The sequence below is a fragment of the Achroia grisella genome, unplaced genomic scaffold, assembly GCF_030625045.1.
Source record: "Achroia grisella isolate CSIRO2021 unplaced genomic scaffold, CSIRO_AGI_Agris_v1 utg640, whole genome shotgun sequence".
NCBI classification, from domain to species: domain Eukaryota; kingdom Metazoa; phylum Arthropoda; class Insecta; order Lepidoptera; family Pyralidae; genus Achroia; species Achroia grisella.
In genome coordinates, this window is record NW_026712977.1 from 5987852 (window position 1) to 6005888 (window position 18037).

General features: G+C 31.3%; 1 protein-coding gene across 1 annotated transcript; it reads left to right on the plus strand.

Moving 5' to 3' along the window:
- The first annotated feature begins 1521 nt into the window (after positions 1-1521).
- On the plus strand, positions 1522-18037 carry LOC131849283 (sodium channel protein Nach-like). Its single transcript, XM_059199320.1, is given in 12 exon segments — positions 1522-1754; positions 2164-2260; positions 3959-4068; positions 4666-4831; positions 5304-5461; positions 6338-6464; positions 6716-6880; positions 13034-13145; positions 13408-13461; positions 13751-13892; positions 15943-16049; positions 17574-18037. Coding segments are annotated over 12 exon segments (1713 nt in total). The 3' UTR covers positions 17816-18037.

Sequence of the window (18037 nt, forward strand, 5' to 3'; positions counted from 1 at the left end):
TCCCGCGAGGGCAGAGGGAGTGCCCTTGGATGCCGGGCGAGCGTGGAAGGTCTTGTTCCTCAGATCCCGACGCACAACAGTTCGGGGAGCTCCCCTGTCAGGAGGTTTCCTGGGGGCTTTGGCCCTTTGTGACATTACGACACGAAAGAGAGAGGTGGGAGAGGGTGGTGTGGGGACTGGAACCTCACGACGAACCTACCGAAAGTTAGGAAATTCCGCCCTAAAGGGGCAGGTGATCGCACTGTAAGACAGTCGCAAGTGGATTGCAGCAACGAATTTGCGTCAACAAATTCGGTCTGCAATACTAGCGCGTTCTCTCGTTAACAAAGTACACTTTGTGTAGTTGGATTACGCACTGTATCGCTCTCAACAATTTGCGCAAGTGGGCACCAGTTGCGGGGCTCACTCTGGAGACTCGACGGCGGACCGGAATCTCACAGAGGATCACACGATCAACGGTAAACTCAGCAAGCTACTAATTCTCCATCAATATTGGTAAGTATATCCAAGTTGATTCTTGCGTTAATTCTTCTTCTTCATTGATAATGATATAACTTATTTAAAAGAGCAAGTATCTTGCTAGCACTTCTTGTGATGAGGGAGTTTCTATAAAAAAATAAGTATGATCATTCAAAAGTGCTTAAGTTTTAATTTATTCAATTTTCTATTCTATTTTATATCCTATTCTTAGTATTTGCCTATCCTAATTATAATTAGATATTAGATACATAGTGGGTATGTGGCAGGCTACATTCTATACTATACCTATGTTTCTAATTTATCTAATTAATTATTAAACTAACGACTGCTTTGCGAGCGTGAATTGTAAAATAATCGTTAACAGTAATGAATTTTTAAATAGTGTTGTCCTTGATCCATGTATGTTAATACATTGTAATTGTTTATACGAACAAATTAATAGCGCCTGATATAAAATATACATATAGATTTCGAAAAATAATTTGTCAAAATTGCTATTGTAATCAATGTTTATATCCGATATTTTGACGGAAAAACTATCCAATATAAAGGGCTACATCCATAGTATTTGGTTACTATTTATTCTCTTTTTAGTTCTATTTGTTGGCCCGTCAGTTTTTGTTTTTCGTTCTATGGAGTTCTAAATATTGCCTATCCCTATTAGACTGTAGAGTGTATCTCTAGCTGGTTTAATCAACGATTAAAATTGTGAAAGAATTTTCAATTATGTAGTACATCCTTAGAGTTTTGCATAAATTTAGAAAATATTCATTCAATCTGTCTGATGTCTACAGTAAACTTTTATTAATTTTATATTTTGTTCCACAACACCTACTAACAGAATTAATAATTTACGTTATTTCTAATAAGTATCGTTTAATTTCATCCTTGTCGTTTGTCCTATCAACATGGTTTAATGTATATATATCGTGTCAGTTTGTGAGTTGGCGTATCTGTTCAATCGAAGGTTTATAATTGCTGGCTCGTGAATTACAAATAATGACTATTTTCCACTCTGGATAAACGGTTTTACCGTGCTGCATGTCTGTGTTGTTTTAGGAAACGATTTTCTTGAATCGGTATATTATAATGGTTTTATACAGTATCGATGGAGCATTGGACACGAAAGGCAAAAGCGTTATTAAGAAAAAGAATCGCAATAAGAAAAAATCTAAAGAGGGGTGTTTAATGGGTAAATTGAAAGAATTTTGTAGACGAACTGATTTACACGGATATAAGTACATTGTGATGGAGGAGCTCAGCTTTCTTGAAAGGTTAGTCTTGATTGCACTCTTACAAATGCCCTTGGTCTTTTACTTGGCGAAGACAGCAGGTCTTATAAGCCTTGGTGTCACCTGGTTTGTTTACAGGTCTTGTTTTGAAAGTTGTTATGTTTTCAAGTAAGATACCTATAGCGGTAATATTACTGAGTAAAGAGTTGATTTCAGTTCATAGAAACGACATTAGGTAGGTATATGTGGGGTAACACGGATCCACTGTAGATATAGTGCAGTTCATGTCTATTGTGTCATCAGGTTGTTTGCCAATTCATTCGTAGTTATAAAAATCTTTACAAATTTTCCTTCTGTTGTTTTGCTACGACTTTTAATCTTATGCACTCCATTCAGTGTCTCGTTGTTGGTAAAATAATATAGTATATAATTTCAATGTTTGTTGTTGTAGGTTCTGTTGGTTTATAGCAGTTGTAATGAGTACAGTCATTGCAATTTATTTTGTGGTTACAGCATACAGATGGTATGCCAGGAACCCCATAGTCACCGTAAGTAAGATTTACTAACAATCTCTGATTTTTTTTTGGAATTTAAATACACTCCGAGGCATGAGCGATCAAATATTTTAAAAATTGCCAAGCGTTTTTCGGGTTCATCCTTACTTACAAATGTAAATTTATACAATATGTATATTTAAAACAAAGAATAAGCAAGTTTATTGCTCATTCTACTTGTGTTAAAACTGTTTTCCAGATCAGTTGATTATTAATAAAAAAAATATTGTTAAAAAATACTATAAGTTTATTATAGTACATTACCTGCGCTCGCGTTTAGATCACTTCAGCCTGGATTGACATACATCAGGGCTGTCCAAACTGTGTGTTTTCTTTGTAGATCATAGTTCCCGACTTTGTCAAATGTTATAAACATTAATTTGTCTTCATTTAAGTTATTTTTGAAAGTTATAAATTCGCGAGCACTGTATAATAATAAATATATAATGTAATATATGTTTATTAAAATATTATTATTATTATACTATGTTTACTTTAATGTATTATTTTTCTTTGTTTACTTTTGATATTAACCGGCGAGCGTATTTTATAGCCGGTATAAAATACGCTCGCCGGCTTCGCACGGCACTTGATACAAGTACCTATTGCTTTGTATATAGATGAAATCTAGTTCCTTTTTAAACTATGATAATTGAAAATCTTAGAAATATGATAATTAAAAAACATATTATTTTCTTTGAAATCAATCTTGCCTAAGTAACTAAATAGATAAATTAACCTAAATAGATTAATTGATAAATTCACCTGAGTACCTACTCAAATACTAAAATCTCAATCCATAATAACTACAAAATATAACAATGTACTGAAAAGCAATTTTTATTTTTATTTTACGGCCTGGAGAACATCTATAGACGCCTGCAATCGTTGCGAATTATACCACGCTATAGGGCCAAGTGCCCCCTCCGATCGATCCCCCGTCAACCCTTCCGGTCGATTCCTCGTCTAAATCAAACGACGGCCTGAGCCGAGGTACGAACTCCTAGCGGTGACCTCAGACTACAATCATATTCGTCAGGCAAGAGTTGGCCTTTACCCGCTCCATAAATCCTTCCGCCGTTTTGAAGTGCCGCCTATCGTTGAAGCTGTAATGCTGTTGGCCAACTGCGGCCAAAAGCATTAGAGTAGTCAGAAAAAAAATCGCTTTCGCACATCTGAAAAAAAGCGCACAATAATATTACGACATCACTTTACAAATATTTGAATTTTTCGACTTTTCTATACAATATTATGTATATATTATACATATAATATAAACCTTCCTCTTAAATCACTGTATTTATTGCTGAAAACTGTATTAAAGTTCGCTGAGTAGGTACATAGTTTAAAAGATCTCAGAGAGTAAACAGCGGAAGCGATTTACTTTTATAGGTACTATGTAAAGATAAGCAAAGAAACATGGATGAATAAAGGATTCATCCAGAATTACAATGGATAAAGACATAAATCTTATGATTATGAGGTGACCGTTGTACATGTAGGGCATAAACAACTCAACATGCGACATTTAGGCGACATATTTGCCGTGTGCTGTAACATCCGGTATGCTGTCTCTTTGCTATTCACCTATTTAAGTACAAAAAACATAGGTATAATCGATAGTTTTTATATTAGTTTAAGTTTCTAAGGGGTTACAAATTATTTAATGGCACCCAAAACACACTACAACAGGTTATAGAAAGTACACAGGGCGCTATATGGGAAGTACCATTTCCTGCAGTGACGATTTGCGATTTGAATATAATTTCTCGTATGGCAGCACGACGATTTGCTGACAATTTGTAAGTATCAGTAACGAATCTTATCATTGCGAAAATTAAAAAATATATTTTGTTATTTGTAAATCATTTTATAATTAGATCTTATGTACTTAAAAATTATTTATCACTATCCTATAGTAGATTTGAATTTTATTTGTTCAAGGATATAATATTTAATTCAAATAAATATTCAATTGCAAAATTAGCTACGTTTTAACAAGGAAGTAAATCTTTTTGATACCAAAATGTTACGACGAATTACATATATAATAATAATAACGCCGTCTACTCACAAATTAATCAGATCTTCTCATATTGATACTAGACAACAGATACAAATACTTAAATGCCTTTTTTAATATATACATAGCACCTACACCACAGAAAACAACCAAACCAATATAAACAATTATACTCATGAATACAAATGTTTGCATCATACAAGAAATCTAACCTGCGCTAGAGACAACGAATATTATGAAATTAGCTGTAATCATATATGTATATACAATATATATACCCACCAAAGTAATCGTTGAGCTCGAGTTTTTGGTATTAATCAAAAATTTCCTTAGTTTTTAAGAATTAGTGTTAATATCTATAATTGTTATCCCGCAGAACGTTACCAGCTAATATTAGTGCCGATTTTGTGTTCAACGCCATTCGGCTAGCGCCTATGTTGCATTCTTCATACATAATTGATAATGAACATAAGGAAGACTTACGTAAATTGCAATTGGTACTAGACCTAAATAATGTATCAATAAATATGCTATTTCGGGAGGTAAGTCAGTAGACTTAAATGTTTTATTAACATGTAAAATATTCAGCACAACTATTAGGAATATTGCTGTGCAAAAAGTAAAGGTATTGCGCGCAATATTATTTATTGAATGCACAGCTTAAGGAACATTTTGCCTACAAAAACATAGAGGTAAAGTTATACTTAAAGATGATCATATGTACAAAAATATTTGCGAATGGGGAACATAGTAAAAGATATACATATAATGCAATTTTATTTAAATAAAATAATGTTTGGAATATAAAAAATATAGATTATAGGCGCAAAGATAAATAGCAACTACTTTCTGGATATTATTGTACCTTTACTGCTTCAATAAGTAAATTATATAGGTCATATGAAACGATTGTATCAAATATTGACCTCGATGTAGTGGTAGGTTGAAGGCTGTTTTATTTGAATATACTATACAAGGAAAAACTATTTTTTGTAATGTCTAAATTATTTACAGTTATCACCAGCAAAGTCATGCAATCATTTAGTTCAAAGGTGTATGTGGAAGAATACAATCTATCGATGTAATGAGCTGTTCCAAAACATATTTACAACTATGAGCCTATGTTGTGCTTTCAACTATTTGGCCGTGATGGAGAATGACAACGTGACCTCGTAAGTGTGAAAGTACTAGATTTTGTAAAAATATTTATAGATCTTTACAAGTGCGTAACAATCACATTATGCGCGAATTATGCGGTAAATGAAGTGGAAAACATATTGCGTCAACTCGTTATGCATAATATTAGTAATGCATATATTATGCACAGACATCTATTTTTGGGAATCTTAGAATTAATTTTTAATATTACTAAATAAGTTATTTGTTGTCGTAACAGCGTTCTGTTGTTGCGAAGCTTTGTAAGCATAGCAGTATTTACTAGTGTTTCATTATTTACTACAGTACTACTACAGTATTTACTATTCTATCATGTAGAGTGTATTGTAGTAGGGTTGTAGATACTACGCCATAATAACTAATTAATGAGTATAAGCTCATAAGAGAAGAATTTTGGACTGCTTTTATCATATTGTATATGAATGATTTTTTTATACTTTTTATGAACTTTTTACATTAGACTAACAATAATAAATAATATAAATTATGAAATATTAATGTATTTTATAAACAATATTTAAAAAAAAAAATTGTATTGACTAATAGCATTTCGGAAATTTGATTTTCCGTTGCATATGTTATATTTTTTATTTTATATATATATAAATGTTTTTATAATTATAATTTTATAACATAATAATGAAATAGTTCGGACATACTATCCGAAAAAGAAAGATATATAAATGAATTATATATACCTAATGTATTTTCTAAATGGAAACCATATCTATGTTATATAAAGCATATGTAAAATATGAACAAAAGTAGTAGTAATGACTATACTATTACAAGTTTCTACGATACGGGCCTATTATATATATATATATATATATATATATTAATAACGTATTAAATATAACATTCTTTTGCAGACAAGACCTTAGTACGAGCAGTCCTCGCCGCGTAGCGTCCTGTGGCTACCAAACAGCTCTTACTGTTATTCTGAATAATAATGCTGATGATTATTATAGTGCTTTCGTGGCTTCTCAAGGAATTTTGGTAGGCGGATTTTGCCGTGATAATGTTGATTTGTAAATTGTTATTAGCATTCCGGTACAATCAATTAGAACAAAGAAATTAATGTTTAGTAAATATTTGAGTACCTGTAATTAAAAATGGTTTATAGGTTTAATAATAATTATAATTTTATTCCATAATCATGAATATGTTATATATTTGAACTATATTGATGATTATAATATAAAGGTCGAATAAATAAAAAATATATTTTATAAAATATTTTTTTGCAGGTATTTATAGATGATGCATACAATATACCTGATATGGATACTCCTGTACGCATGGTGAATCCTTCCACGGAAGTGCTTATATCATTATCACCGGAACGCACCTATGCAACGCCAGGTATTAGGTCCTTTAGACCTGAGCAGAGGCAGTGTTATTACTTTGATGAGGTAAAGTTTTTTTCTACTATTGCTTGTATTATTTAAACCATACCAGTATTATATGATACTACAGTATAAATTGGAACGGAAATGGACTGAAACAAAAGAATAATCTAGATACCGCGCTAAAAATTTAAGGCTGGCGAGTCACCAGTTAGAATGAGCAATCGGTATTTCAGATCCGTTACTTCATAGTGGCAAAGGACTGGTCCTTTATTGCAATTAACCACTACATTTTCAGGGAGGGTGTATGGTACAGATGTCCACTTGATTTGTCCTTGTTCTCAATAGAAACAATTTTCTTCCATTCTTGCCTTGTCTTACCTTGAAACTTGGAAATGGGCATGAGTACATGCTATATTTCTAGACTATTTATTAATGATATATTGACTAAAAATGACGACTGTAAATATATCTTTGCTAGATCATAATTTTATGATAAAAACCTTGTTTGGAACGCGAAAAAGTGTGTTACATTGTAATCCTATTGTTAAACTGAATGATGATTATTTTTATTTTTTAAAGTCAACTATTCTTTGAATATAAGCGGGGTGTATTCCCCGGATAACAACCCGCTACTGTTAATGTAAAGTAGTGTGTTCAACTAGTGTACCAGTCAAATATAGGTTATAACTATAACTGAGCCTGTCTCATCTTAAAACTGAAAGTTTCTTCAATCAATTGTTTATTTTTATCGCTTTTTTTGTGATAATATATTAGTCATTAGTCATATTTATACCTATATTAGGAGGTACTTCTCTATTTAATAATACAGCAAAGATTATATAAGATAAGATATTCTTCGTGATTGGTTTAAATGATTAATAATATATAATATATGAATTTATACTAATATATCTGAAGGAAGTTTAAAAAAAAGACCTTTTATGAGATAGTCTATATAGTATACATGTTATTTTCAATTAAGTACCTGCGCTCGGACAGATAAGAAGGGCTTGTGAGGACAACTGTCCTCGCTATTGTGTATCAGGATAGAGATTTGATTATGAATAGAAAGGATAGATATACTAGCGAACTTGGTTATCTAGTGATAGCCATTATTAAGTCTCTAAAAGTGGCTATGGTCGACTCGATTTCGCAACCAGTCGCCCGAGAGGTTTGTCAAATAGAGATGGAGCGTTGTCTTTATGCACCAACTTTATGTTCATTCGGTTAGCTTTAGTTCCAATGTTGAAGACTAGCCCGAGTTGAAACGATTCGAACAAGTCAGTATGTGCGTTCAGATGTACGTATTGTTTTAATTAAATATATACCTATAATTTGCTCGGCGCGACGTACGCTATGATAGTTCATTCTGAGCCCATGTGTGATAAATAAACTTATGGACAACGACCTTCCTGCGAATTTGCAACCAAAAATAGACGCCAAAGAGGAAATTTAATTTTATACAGATATGTGTGTCAAACCTTGACCAGAACCACATAGCGAAGCTCAAGATGTGTCCCAAGAGTCAACAAGAGATAACAGGTGGTGTTTCACAGATGTGACGGTACTCAAAATAATTTGGAAGTTGTTGTTGGAAGAAGGTGATCGATTCTAAGGACGTGTGGAGTTTCGTGGCCTAGGAAATTAACAAGCTTCCACCACGTTCAAGTTCGACCACGTCGACGTAACATGTATTTTGGAGGAGATATATTGACTCAAGAGGGTTAAGTCAAGAGTCAAGGAGAGAGAGAGAGGTCAAGAGGGTTAATCGAAAGCATTGTGGCACTGCACTACTAACTACTACTACTACTACCCAACTTCTTGTTGTATATAACAGTACCAATTTCGGCAATGTACCTTGGCCCAACTTCTTATTGTATGCCACCAAGGCACTGTATCTGTTTCGTTCATACTACACCACAAAGGAACAGTATATCGTCGACTACATACGGACGGACGGAAGAATAACCCGAACATGAGGGTGACGCAGTTGGGATCGAGTCACAACGCGGGCTTCAACTCATTTATAGCCCGAGTCCCTACCAACATGCTGCAGGGAGTTATATAACTCCCTTCGGTCAGTAATCTTCCTTCATGATGGTGGCAGATTGACATAGTGATTGTGATGACCACAATGTAAATTAAATAATGTATATTAATATTTTATTTAAAATTTTATTATTTTCTATATGTGTTATTCCTTAATATATACATAATACGGACCAATATTGCTATATAACATTCAGTTGCCTGAAATAAATAAGAATAATAGTAAATAAAAATATGAATTTGAATAACAATACTATACGTGCTACAGTCGGCATCAAAAATATATTATGATAAATATAACAATGTGTTCAATGATATATTATTGACGGTGGAATTTCAAATAAATTAAAGCAATCCAAAGTGATTCATTTCTTGTTTATAGTATTTATCATATTATTGTAAACAACCATGAATCACTTGTAATATCAGAACAATAACTGACCGTTAATGTTTTGACCACATATTATAATTAAACGTAATCGATTGTATAGAAAAGAAAAATATATTTAATTGTCCAATTTTAATGAGATATGGTTTTACAAGGATATTATATTATTTTTCAAATCGGTTAAACCAAATGATAGAACAGACACAAATTCAAAATATAATTGTTTGTATTATAAAGTTTGTTTGCGTCGTACTTATATTTACAAAGTGAATAAGGGTGTTGGCATGTTGAGCATTATAAAAAAATGATGTCCTAACATTAATTAAATTAAAAAACAATTACTTATTAATTGAAATCTTTTAATAACGTAATAGAATTATTATTTATATTATATAGGCTTTTATAGTTAGGTTTTATATTATTGACTGATGATTAAGCAGGATTTACATGCTTTACTTCTTGGACATACATTCTTCAATTCAGTTATTCATTTATTTCCTGTATGTATTTTCTGAAATGTTTTTTTTATGGATGATAATGAAATAGTGCACGCGCTTCCGTTAACAGTCAACCATCAGTGGAATATGAAGATGCGAATGAGGTCAGGTCATTTAGCCAAACGTGACAAGGACTTTATCAGGATAGTTTCCAGGGGGAACCACCCGGAGGTCAACTTGATATGGTGCATTGCTAGCAATGGGATGACCTCGTTGTTACCAATACCCCTTCCCATCTCTGGGAAAGGGTATTCTGATGGGATGGGATGGGAAGGGGTATTCTTCCCATCTCTCACAATTGTTAAAATGTGTTTTATGATGTAGGTACGCTGTGCTATTTATTATATATAGTGGTATATGTAATATGAAATTGTTAGATTAATAAGGTTTGTTTATCCTTAATTAATAGCAATTACTATTGACGTAAATGCTGCGTTTTTTATTTTTTATATTGAGATAACGGAATTTTATCATGTTGTAATTGTTTGTTATTTATTAATATCTAAATATAAAGTTGTTTGTCTTTATGAATGAAAGGTTTATCACCATTCATTTTGCGTGCTAAGCTAATATTTTTTATCTTTATTTAGAGATTCAACACCACGCTAATTTGTTTATTAGATTTATGACAATATTTTGAGGGCACTTTATGGGATACTTAATAAATCATCCTTTTTTAAATATTCATCGACCACTGCCGTACCTACATGTATGTATATAGACTATTACTTATGGCACAAAGCTTCTTGCAATATTTTGAAGTTATTCCACCTCTTTTTTATGTAATTAAGATGGCAAACAAAATGACAGTTATTTCGGCGATAACCAGAGATCCTCGTCAATATATATGACCATTATGAACCTAACATTATCATGTGACGCCTGTCATACTATTTAAATAGTATGGCAGGCGTTATGTTGCTATTTCCGAGAACTCAGATTTCATACCTCTTTTCCTGTAATTTAACTCTAATTTAACTCACCTTACCTTACCCTAAGCAAATCACATCATTCATCGCCATTAACTCGGTATGGCACGTATATTCTGAGTTCATTTTTACAAATTAGTATTTTAGTAGAAAATGTAAGAATATTTAAAGGGATTGATAAATATACGATTACGGAATGGAGAATCTAAATTTACTACGTTTGTTTTATTGATCTCAATATATTAAATAAATTTAATAACATAGTGGTTATTTATTTAAACATTAAAGAGAATGCAAAATAGTGCAAATAAATCCCGCTAAAATGTGGAAAGACATAAAGCAAAAATAGGCCTTAGAAATTTTCATATTACGTATTTATAAATTTTGACATCAAAAAGGATTGTCTTTGAGTTATCAATATCAATCTTTCAGTTTTTAAGGAATGAATACTATTACTCATGTATATAAAAGTTAACAATGTTAGATTAAATTGATTTCATTAAGTTAGAAACTAAAACAAAATATTTTTGTAATCAATATACATATATATGTTATAAATAAAACTCCACCGCCGCGTATATCTATATATTTGCCAAAATCTTTTTCGGTCATCAACTGAGTGATTATAGAGGAAGTTTAAGGTGTTATAGTTAGTTGAGGCTTTGCATATATGATTAAATAGCAATGTGAATTGTGGGTGGGAGTGGGTAGTTCGATATAAATTGTTTATCATTACTACGATTCAAGTAAATGAAAACGTATATTTTATTTAGCTGTAATATTTTGCTTCTCATATCATAAAATCATAAGATAATATTTTTTAAACAAAACTTTACACCAAATATATATTTCACAAATAAATATCACAATAGCGGCATGTTTAATTTTTATGAATATAAATCACCGGATATATGAATATAACATAATGAAGCGTTGTATATGATTTTTTTAAAATAGATTAAGTATACTTTGAGTATATTAATTAAAAAAAAATTTTTTTTCCCTTTTATTAGTTTAGACAATATAGATTACGGGCTAATTAATCGTGTGTGTTTGTACGGATGCAATGCAGTGGCATTACGTATTAAGGTAATTCGCTAATAACTACCCGTGATAGTTTCGTACAGATAGTTACGCGATTGTATTTTAAGCTCATGAGATAATAATTATTGGTCAAGTGATAGTAGTATTATGTGCAGAGGGTTCCGTTGCGTATCATTATTTAATGTGATTATTGTATTCTTTTTAATTTTTTATACCCGTACATTGGTCGACAATTCCTGCTTACTTTGTTTGAGAGCTATGCTTTAACATAGCAGGTGTAGTAAGACGGATATTTGGCGATGGTTGGGTTGAAGTTAAATTTTTTAGTGATGACACTATATTTGAATTACAATATAGTATGCATTCCTAAAAATAAATGTAATCTATAATAGGCTATCGGATTATATACATTATTGCGATTGTATCGCTATTTTTCAGACAGTGTGTATGTTACCTACACACGTAATTATTGACGCAATAATTTCAAAGATATATCTAGCCTTATGTTAATCTACATATTTTGTGATATATCTCTACTGAATCAGAATATTGATAACAAATACACGCATAACATATACATATGTTAGAAAATACAATTAAAAATCACGATAATTTGATCAAATATTAAGTAAGAGACCCTAAGGATGTTATACAACAAAAGATAGAAATGGTATTTTTATCAAGCTGACATAATTAATTGGTAATTAGTTAGGAATAATGAAAGGTCTGTTAGCCTAAAATTGGAATTAGATATATAATCAAAGACCGAAAATTCCAAAATATGAGTTGTTGATAGCAGCTTGTCCACCATTATTATTTTAAATATTTGTATTTTTTGATATGTCACTTTTGACTTTTTGAAAGTTCCATTCCATCCATCCATTACAAATCAGTCTTACATGAATTGTATCGCATTGTCACATGACGTGATCGCTTAGTGCTGTTCATGTTCATAGGCTACGGTTACCACTTTCCATCTGGTGGGGCCTTTTTATCATTTTATATTAAGAAAAATAGAAGCATTCTCTATGTATTTGTATTTATACAAAATACACCGTTCGAAACTAATGTGTACCTACCATATCGAAGAGACCATATTAATGCATAGTACATAATCGACTTCTAAAGTTTAATACCTGAACTTAAACACAAGATTTGTACAAGTTAACACGTAACGGACCGCCTTATATTGGCTTTCTACCTTGTTTACAGTATATGTATGTTATATTAGTACCTACCTATATGTTGTAGAGTGTGAGAAATCTATTAATATGAATGTTTACTTGTATTATATATGTATGTATTTCAGTTACAGATTGGCATCTTCCGACAGTACTCCTTCCATAACTGTATGGTATTTATCAAAGTAGAACTGTTTCGAAGCATATGCCAATGTATACCGTACTATTTTCCCATGAAAGGTATTGTAGCGTATTATAAAGATATATTAAATGTAATTATTATTTGGTACTAAACACCTTTGTGCCCTATAACAATACGCTGAAGTAAATAAAGTACGAGTATTTTCGAGTTTAGTACTTTATTTTTCTAAAATTGTTCGTGCCCAGATCAACAAACTATATCTACTAATGAGGCATTGGTACTCAATGCGAAAGATTACAAGATAAAATTAGTTACCTTGGACAATTTAAAATTATTTAGCTTTCATTGTTTTTTTTTCAGGACAATATCGTGTCTGTAACTTCCATGACTTGGACTGTATGGAAAAACTTTTAAGTAAGTCTACCTCTGTATTACATTTTAATCTTGAAGGAAATTGTCTGTCCTTGTATAATAACTAACGAACATTTTGGTTTTCTATTACTTTTCACTGCATTTATTGAATCTCTTTTTATTCTGTTATTAAAACATACAAGGGGTAATGTAAACATATCAATCTATATTGCATTGTAAATTCTGGTATAGTAAGATCATATCTTTCAATAACTGTCTTGGCCAAATATAATAGTTTGTTATACTTTTATTTCTTAACGTACTTAGGAATCCAAAATATTTTATTTCATAGGTCCTACGGAAGTGTATCTCAACTATTCTAAGCACCACCAAACACTGCATTGCTTACCAGAGTGCGAACATTTCGATTATCATTTGGAAGTAGCACTTGGAACATTAGCTAACAATATAGAACTCAATGGACTTCCATTTTAGTAAGTTATTTACGTACCTATAATAACATATTTTTTTATGAAAATTAGCTAATATACCATCTGAAGGAAAGTGGTATCCGCCCCCATATATATGAACAGCACCACGGAGGTATCGTCTGATGAAGCTGTAAAGGCCAGGTGCGGCCAACAGCATTAGAGTAGTCCAAGTAACATTAGTAGTCACATGTCAATGAAAAAAAAATACTACGGTCATATTTTTTTCGTAGACATGTGACGTTTATAATAACTCATGGGTAGCTATTCCGGAGGTCTAAGTGTTTATGCCCCCAAATCCTGTATTATATTGCTATATCTCATCCTAGAACCGAAACGTAGCTTACAAAGCAAGCTACTTGGGATGAAATATGTAGTTGAAATAGAGATTCACACTGAAACGACTTTTATAAAGTCAAGTTTAGGGGTAAAATTCTTCCTAGCTGTATTACACTAAAAACAAGCATCTAAAAGTAGTATCCAAAATTTTGTCATAAACCACCAAAACTATGATTAGTAATTTGTTTAAAAACAGCGTCTGAAAAATTTGTTTATCTAGTTTGGCTTTTTATTTAGCTGTATTATTAAATATAACCAAAACCTTATTGCAAAAGTTTGATTATTCCTAGAAAAACAAATTTATTTGATAAATAATATAAAATATAAATATAAAATAAATACATTTATTTTATGTTACACATCCTATATAAATAGTAACAGTATATAAAAGTTTAATTATACTTGTAGTATGCAATTTCAGATAACAGAAATAATAAAGATGGCTACCTGGGTAGGTACGTACTTGGGTCTATAAAAATTTTTTCATTATATAGGTACCTACTACTCGTTTCCATATTTTCCCTATACCACAGATAATATTACATACCTGTATTAATCGTCGTATTTGTTGAAAAATAGGATTAAATATAATGTGTAGTGGGCATATGAGGTTTATTCAAGTGTTAAAGCATTGTATTGATGCGGTTACTTTCTTTGACATTGATAAATTTGTACATGAATGAACTCGAGCAGGAAGTAACAGAAATTAAGGAAAATGTATTTCGAATGGGTTGTAAGAAATGTTTAACGGCCTCAGTGATACTGTGGTTAAGCACACTGCCTTACTTCCGATGGACGCGGGTTCGATTCCTCGTACGGAGCGTGATTGTATTAGTCTGTATGTGTTCAATGTATATACGAAAAACATATCTATGTATTTGGATCAGTTATCTAGTATACTTAACAAGTTTTATTTAGCTTAACTGGGTCTAGATGGCGCTGTGGGAATTGGTCTGACATTATTTATTTATTATTATTATTATATGGGTCGTTATGTGTTAAACAAACGAACTATATGATATTATTGTTACTATAAATTAAATTACCGTAAATCAGCAATATAGAATAGAATAGAAGAATAGAAATTCAAATAATCTTAATTTAAGCACTTTTGAATAGTCATAACAATTTGTTTTTTATCTACTACTTCATTATTAAGCAATAGCTGCGTATTTACCTACTTGTCTTACATTAGGAAGCGTGAATTTAATACACTTAGTTTTGTTGGAGTTTAATAATAGATTATTACATGTGAACCAATTTAATATAGCAGAGATAGCATAATTTACATCGTTTAATTGATTACATTGGCGACTGGTTTTAAATACTAACGAAGTATCATCCGCAAATAATACTATATCTGCAACTTTCTCTACCATGTAGGGAAGGTCATTTATATAAATTAAAAAGCGAAATGGGACTAAGATTGAACCTTGAGGAACGCCCATTTTAATATTAGTTCCCTTAGACTTTACACCATCAATATTTACAGTTTGCACCTTATCCTCTAGATATAATATAAATTTATAAACGGATTTTAGGCATATAGGAAGACTTGATTTGTGTATTGCAAATCGAAATAGATTTTTTTTATCAAAGGTTATAAAGGTGTATTAATAAAAATACTTTTTTTATTACTTCACGTTTATTGGACGAATAAAATCAATGCACCCTCCTTAATAAAAATTTTTGTTTTATAATATTTATTATGTTTCAGTAAGGACATCAGTTTGGAGAACCGATCCTTGTTAAATGTGTTCTTCAATGATTTGGTTTCAACAAAATATCGACGTGATGTATATTTAAACTGGCAAAATATATTAGGTCTGTATTTGTATTAGAAAGCGTCGTTGCTTTATGGATTAACTTACAAACAGAATTGATAATATTTTACATACAATAGAAATAGTTAATTTGAATATAGTTTATCTTAGTAGTTTTTGATGATTACATAAGATATGTGACAATATCACAACGATAAGTAAGTAGGTATTGTGGCTTACCGAGCACAAATTTGTATGTCTATAAATAGAATATCAGCAAATTGCTTGTTCGCTGCGTAATGCACAGTCACATTATTAATCGGTTGTCAGATAAGCTTATATACGTAATATACGCGTTTAAAAAATGTAAATTAATAATAGTAATTAAAAATGAAAAATACAAAAAAGATTTGTTCAGGAACCCCAACGAGTGTCTTTGGCATTTGGTTCATGCCCTCGTAATTTATCAGTAACGGTCCATTTCGTTATTGTTGTATGGGTGGTATAAAAAAGAATAATAATTGTAACTATTTAAAAAGAACATTATAATAGTTTATATATTCTTTACATTAATAAAGAAATTAACTATAACATAACACACCTAATATAATATTTAAAAAATTATAAGCTATTGTATGTGTGTACTATTAGGAGCGCACCAATTGTAAGGTCTCCGTTATAGCTCTTAGTAGTTACAAGTATATAATAAGGTGTAGTCGTGGAATTTTAGAAATATATATTTATTTAATAAAATATCGAATTTCTGTATATTTTAATATATTTGACATATTGCTTAACATAAATTACAAAGGCGATAGACAGAAGCTCGATTAAAGTTTTAACAAAATCTAAATAAATAGGGTCGAAATAAGGAACAAATGCATTCACATGAGTAACATTGTTATTGTAATTTGATGTGTGTTATATTTATGATGGGAAATATTAATCTATTGATATAAATTCAAATCGTTGATAAAATTCATTGCAGTTTTGTTTATTAATGTAGTTATAACACACTAATAGATAAATAATAAATAAATAAAAAAATAAGTAGCCCTAGAATACTAAACGTAGCCCTAAAATTACTTACTAGATTGTGGAATGAACTATCTACCGAGGTTTTCTCGACAGACTACATCATGGGGTTTTCAAGAAGGGTATATCTTAAGGGCCGGCAACGCGCACGTGACGTCCTTGTTGTTTCAGGCGAACACAGACTAGGGTATCCGTTTACCATCAGATGGTCCGTATGCCTGTTTGCTAACGTATTATAAAAAACACATAGGTTTGATTAGAAAAACACGTCTTAAGTAATAGAGAATAATGTGGTAGCTTAGTTGAGGTGCCTTATAGTTAGTAATAGGATATGTACATAAAACAATATACATATAAACTTATATAGCGTTTTAGCGCTATTCTAATACTTTTATGTAAAGGTATACCTACCTAAATTAGCATTTACAGTAGAAGTAAACTTGATAATTAATTTATGTGTGGGCATTTACTATAAGGGCATTTACTGTAACCTCATAAATAGCCATGTTTTTTTGTAATATGCTAAATTGTAAATATTCTTGTTATCTAGCTGCATTTGGCGGTCTCCTAAGTTTGATGCTGGGTTTCACTCTTATATCAGGATTTGATCTCATACTCTTCTTCACTTTTACAACGGTCTACGAGCATTTCTTCAAGCATGACGAAGAGGACCATAAGAAGAACGCTTTTTCTGACCCTAAAATTTATACAAGCAATCGATTAAATGTAAAATCCTATCCAAAAAAATATGCGTGGTTAGATAAATCGGCTTTAACACCTCAAAAATGGTGATAGATTTTTAATATCAAAGCCGCGCTCATGATTATGTGAGTATTCATACGACTTCAACTTATTCCTTGCTCTGTTTGATATAACTGTGTTTTGTCTTTCACATCTTCTCTTTCCTTCAATAATAATATCAAGTCGTATCAAGTACTACAACATTTTTCGCGTCTATTTTCAATATCATTTTTGCTATTTATCTTCGTAGAACATCTTTCCAGCTAATTCTTT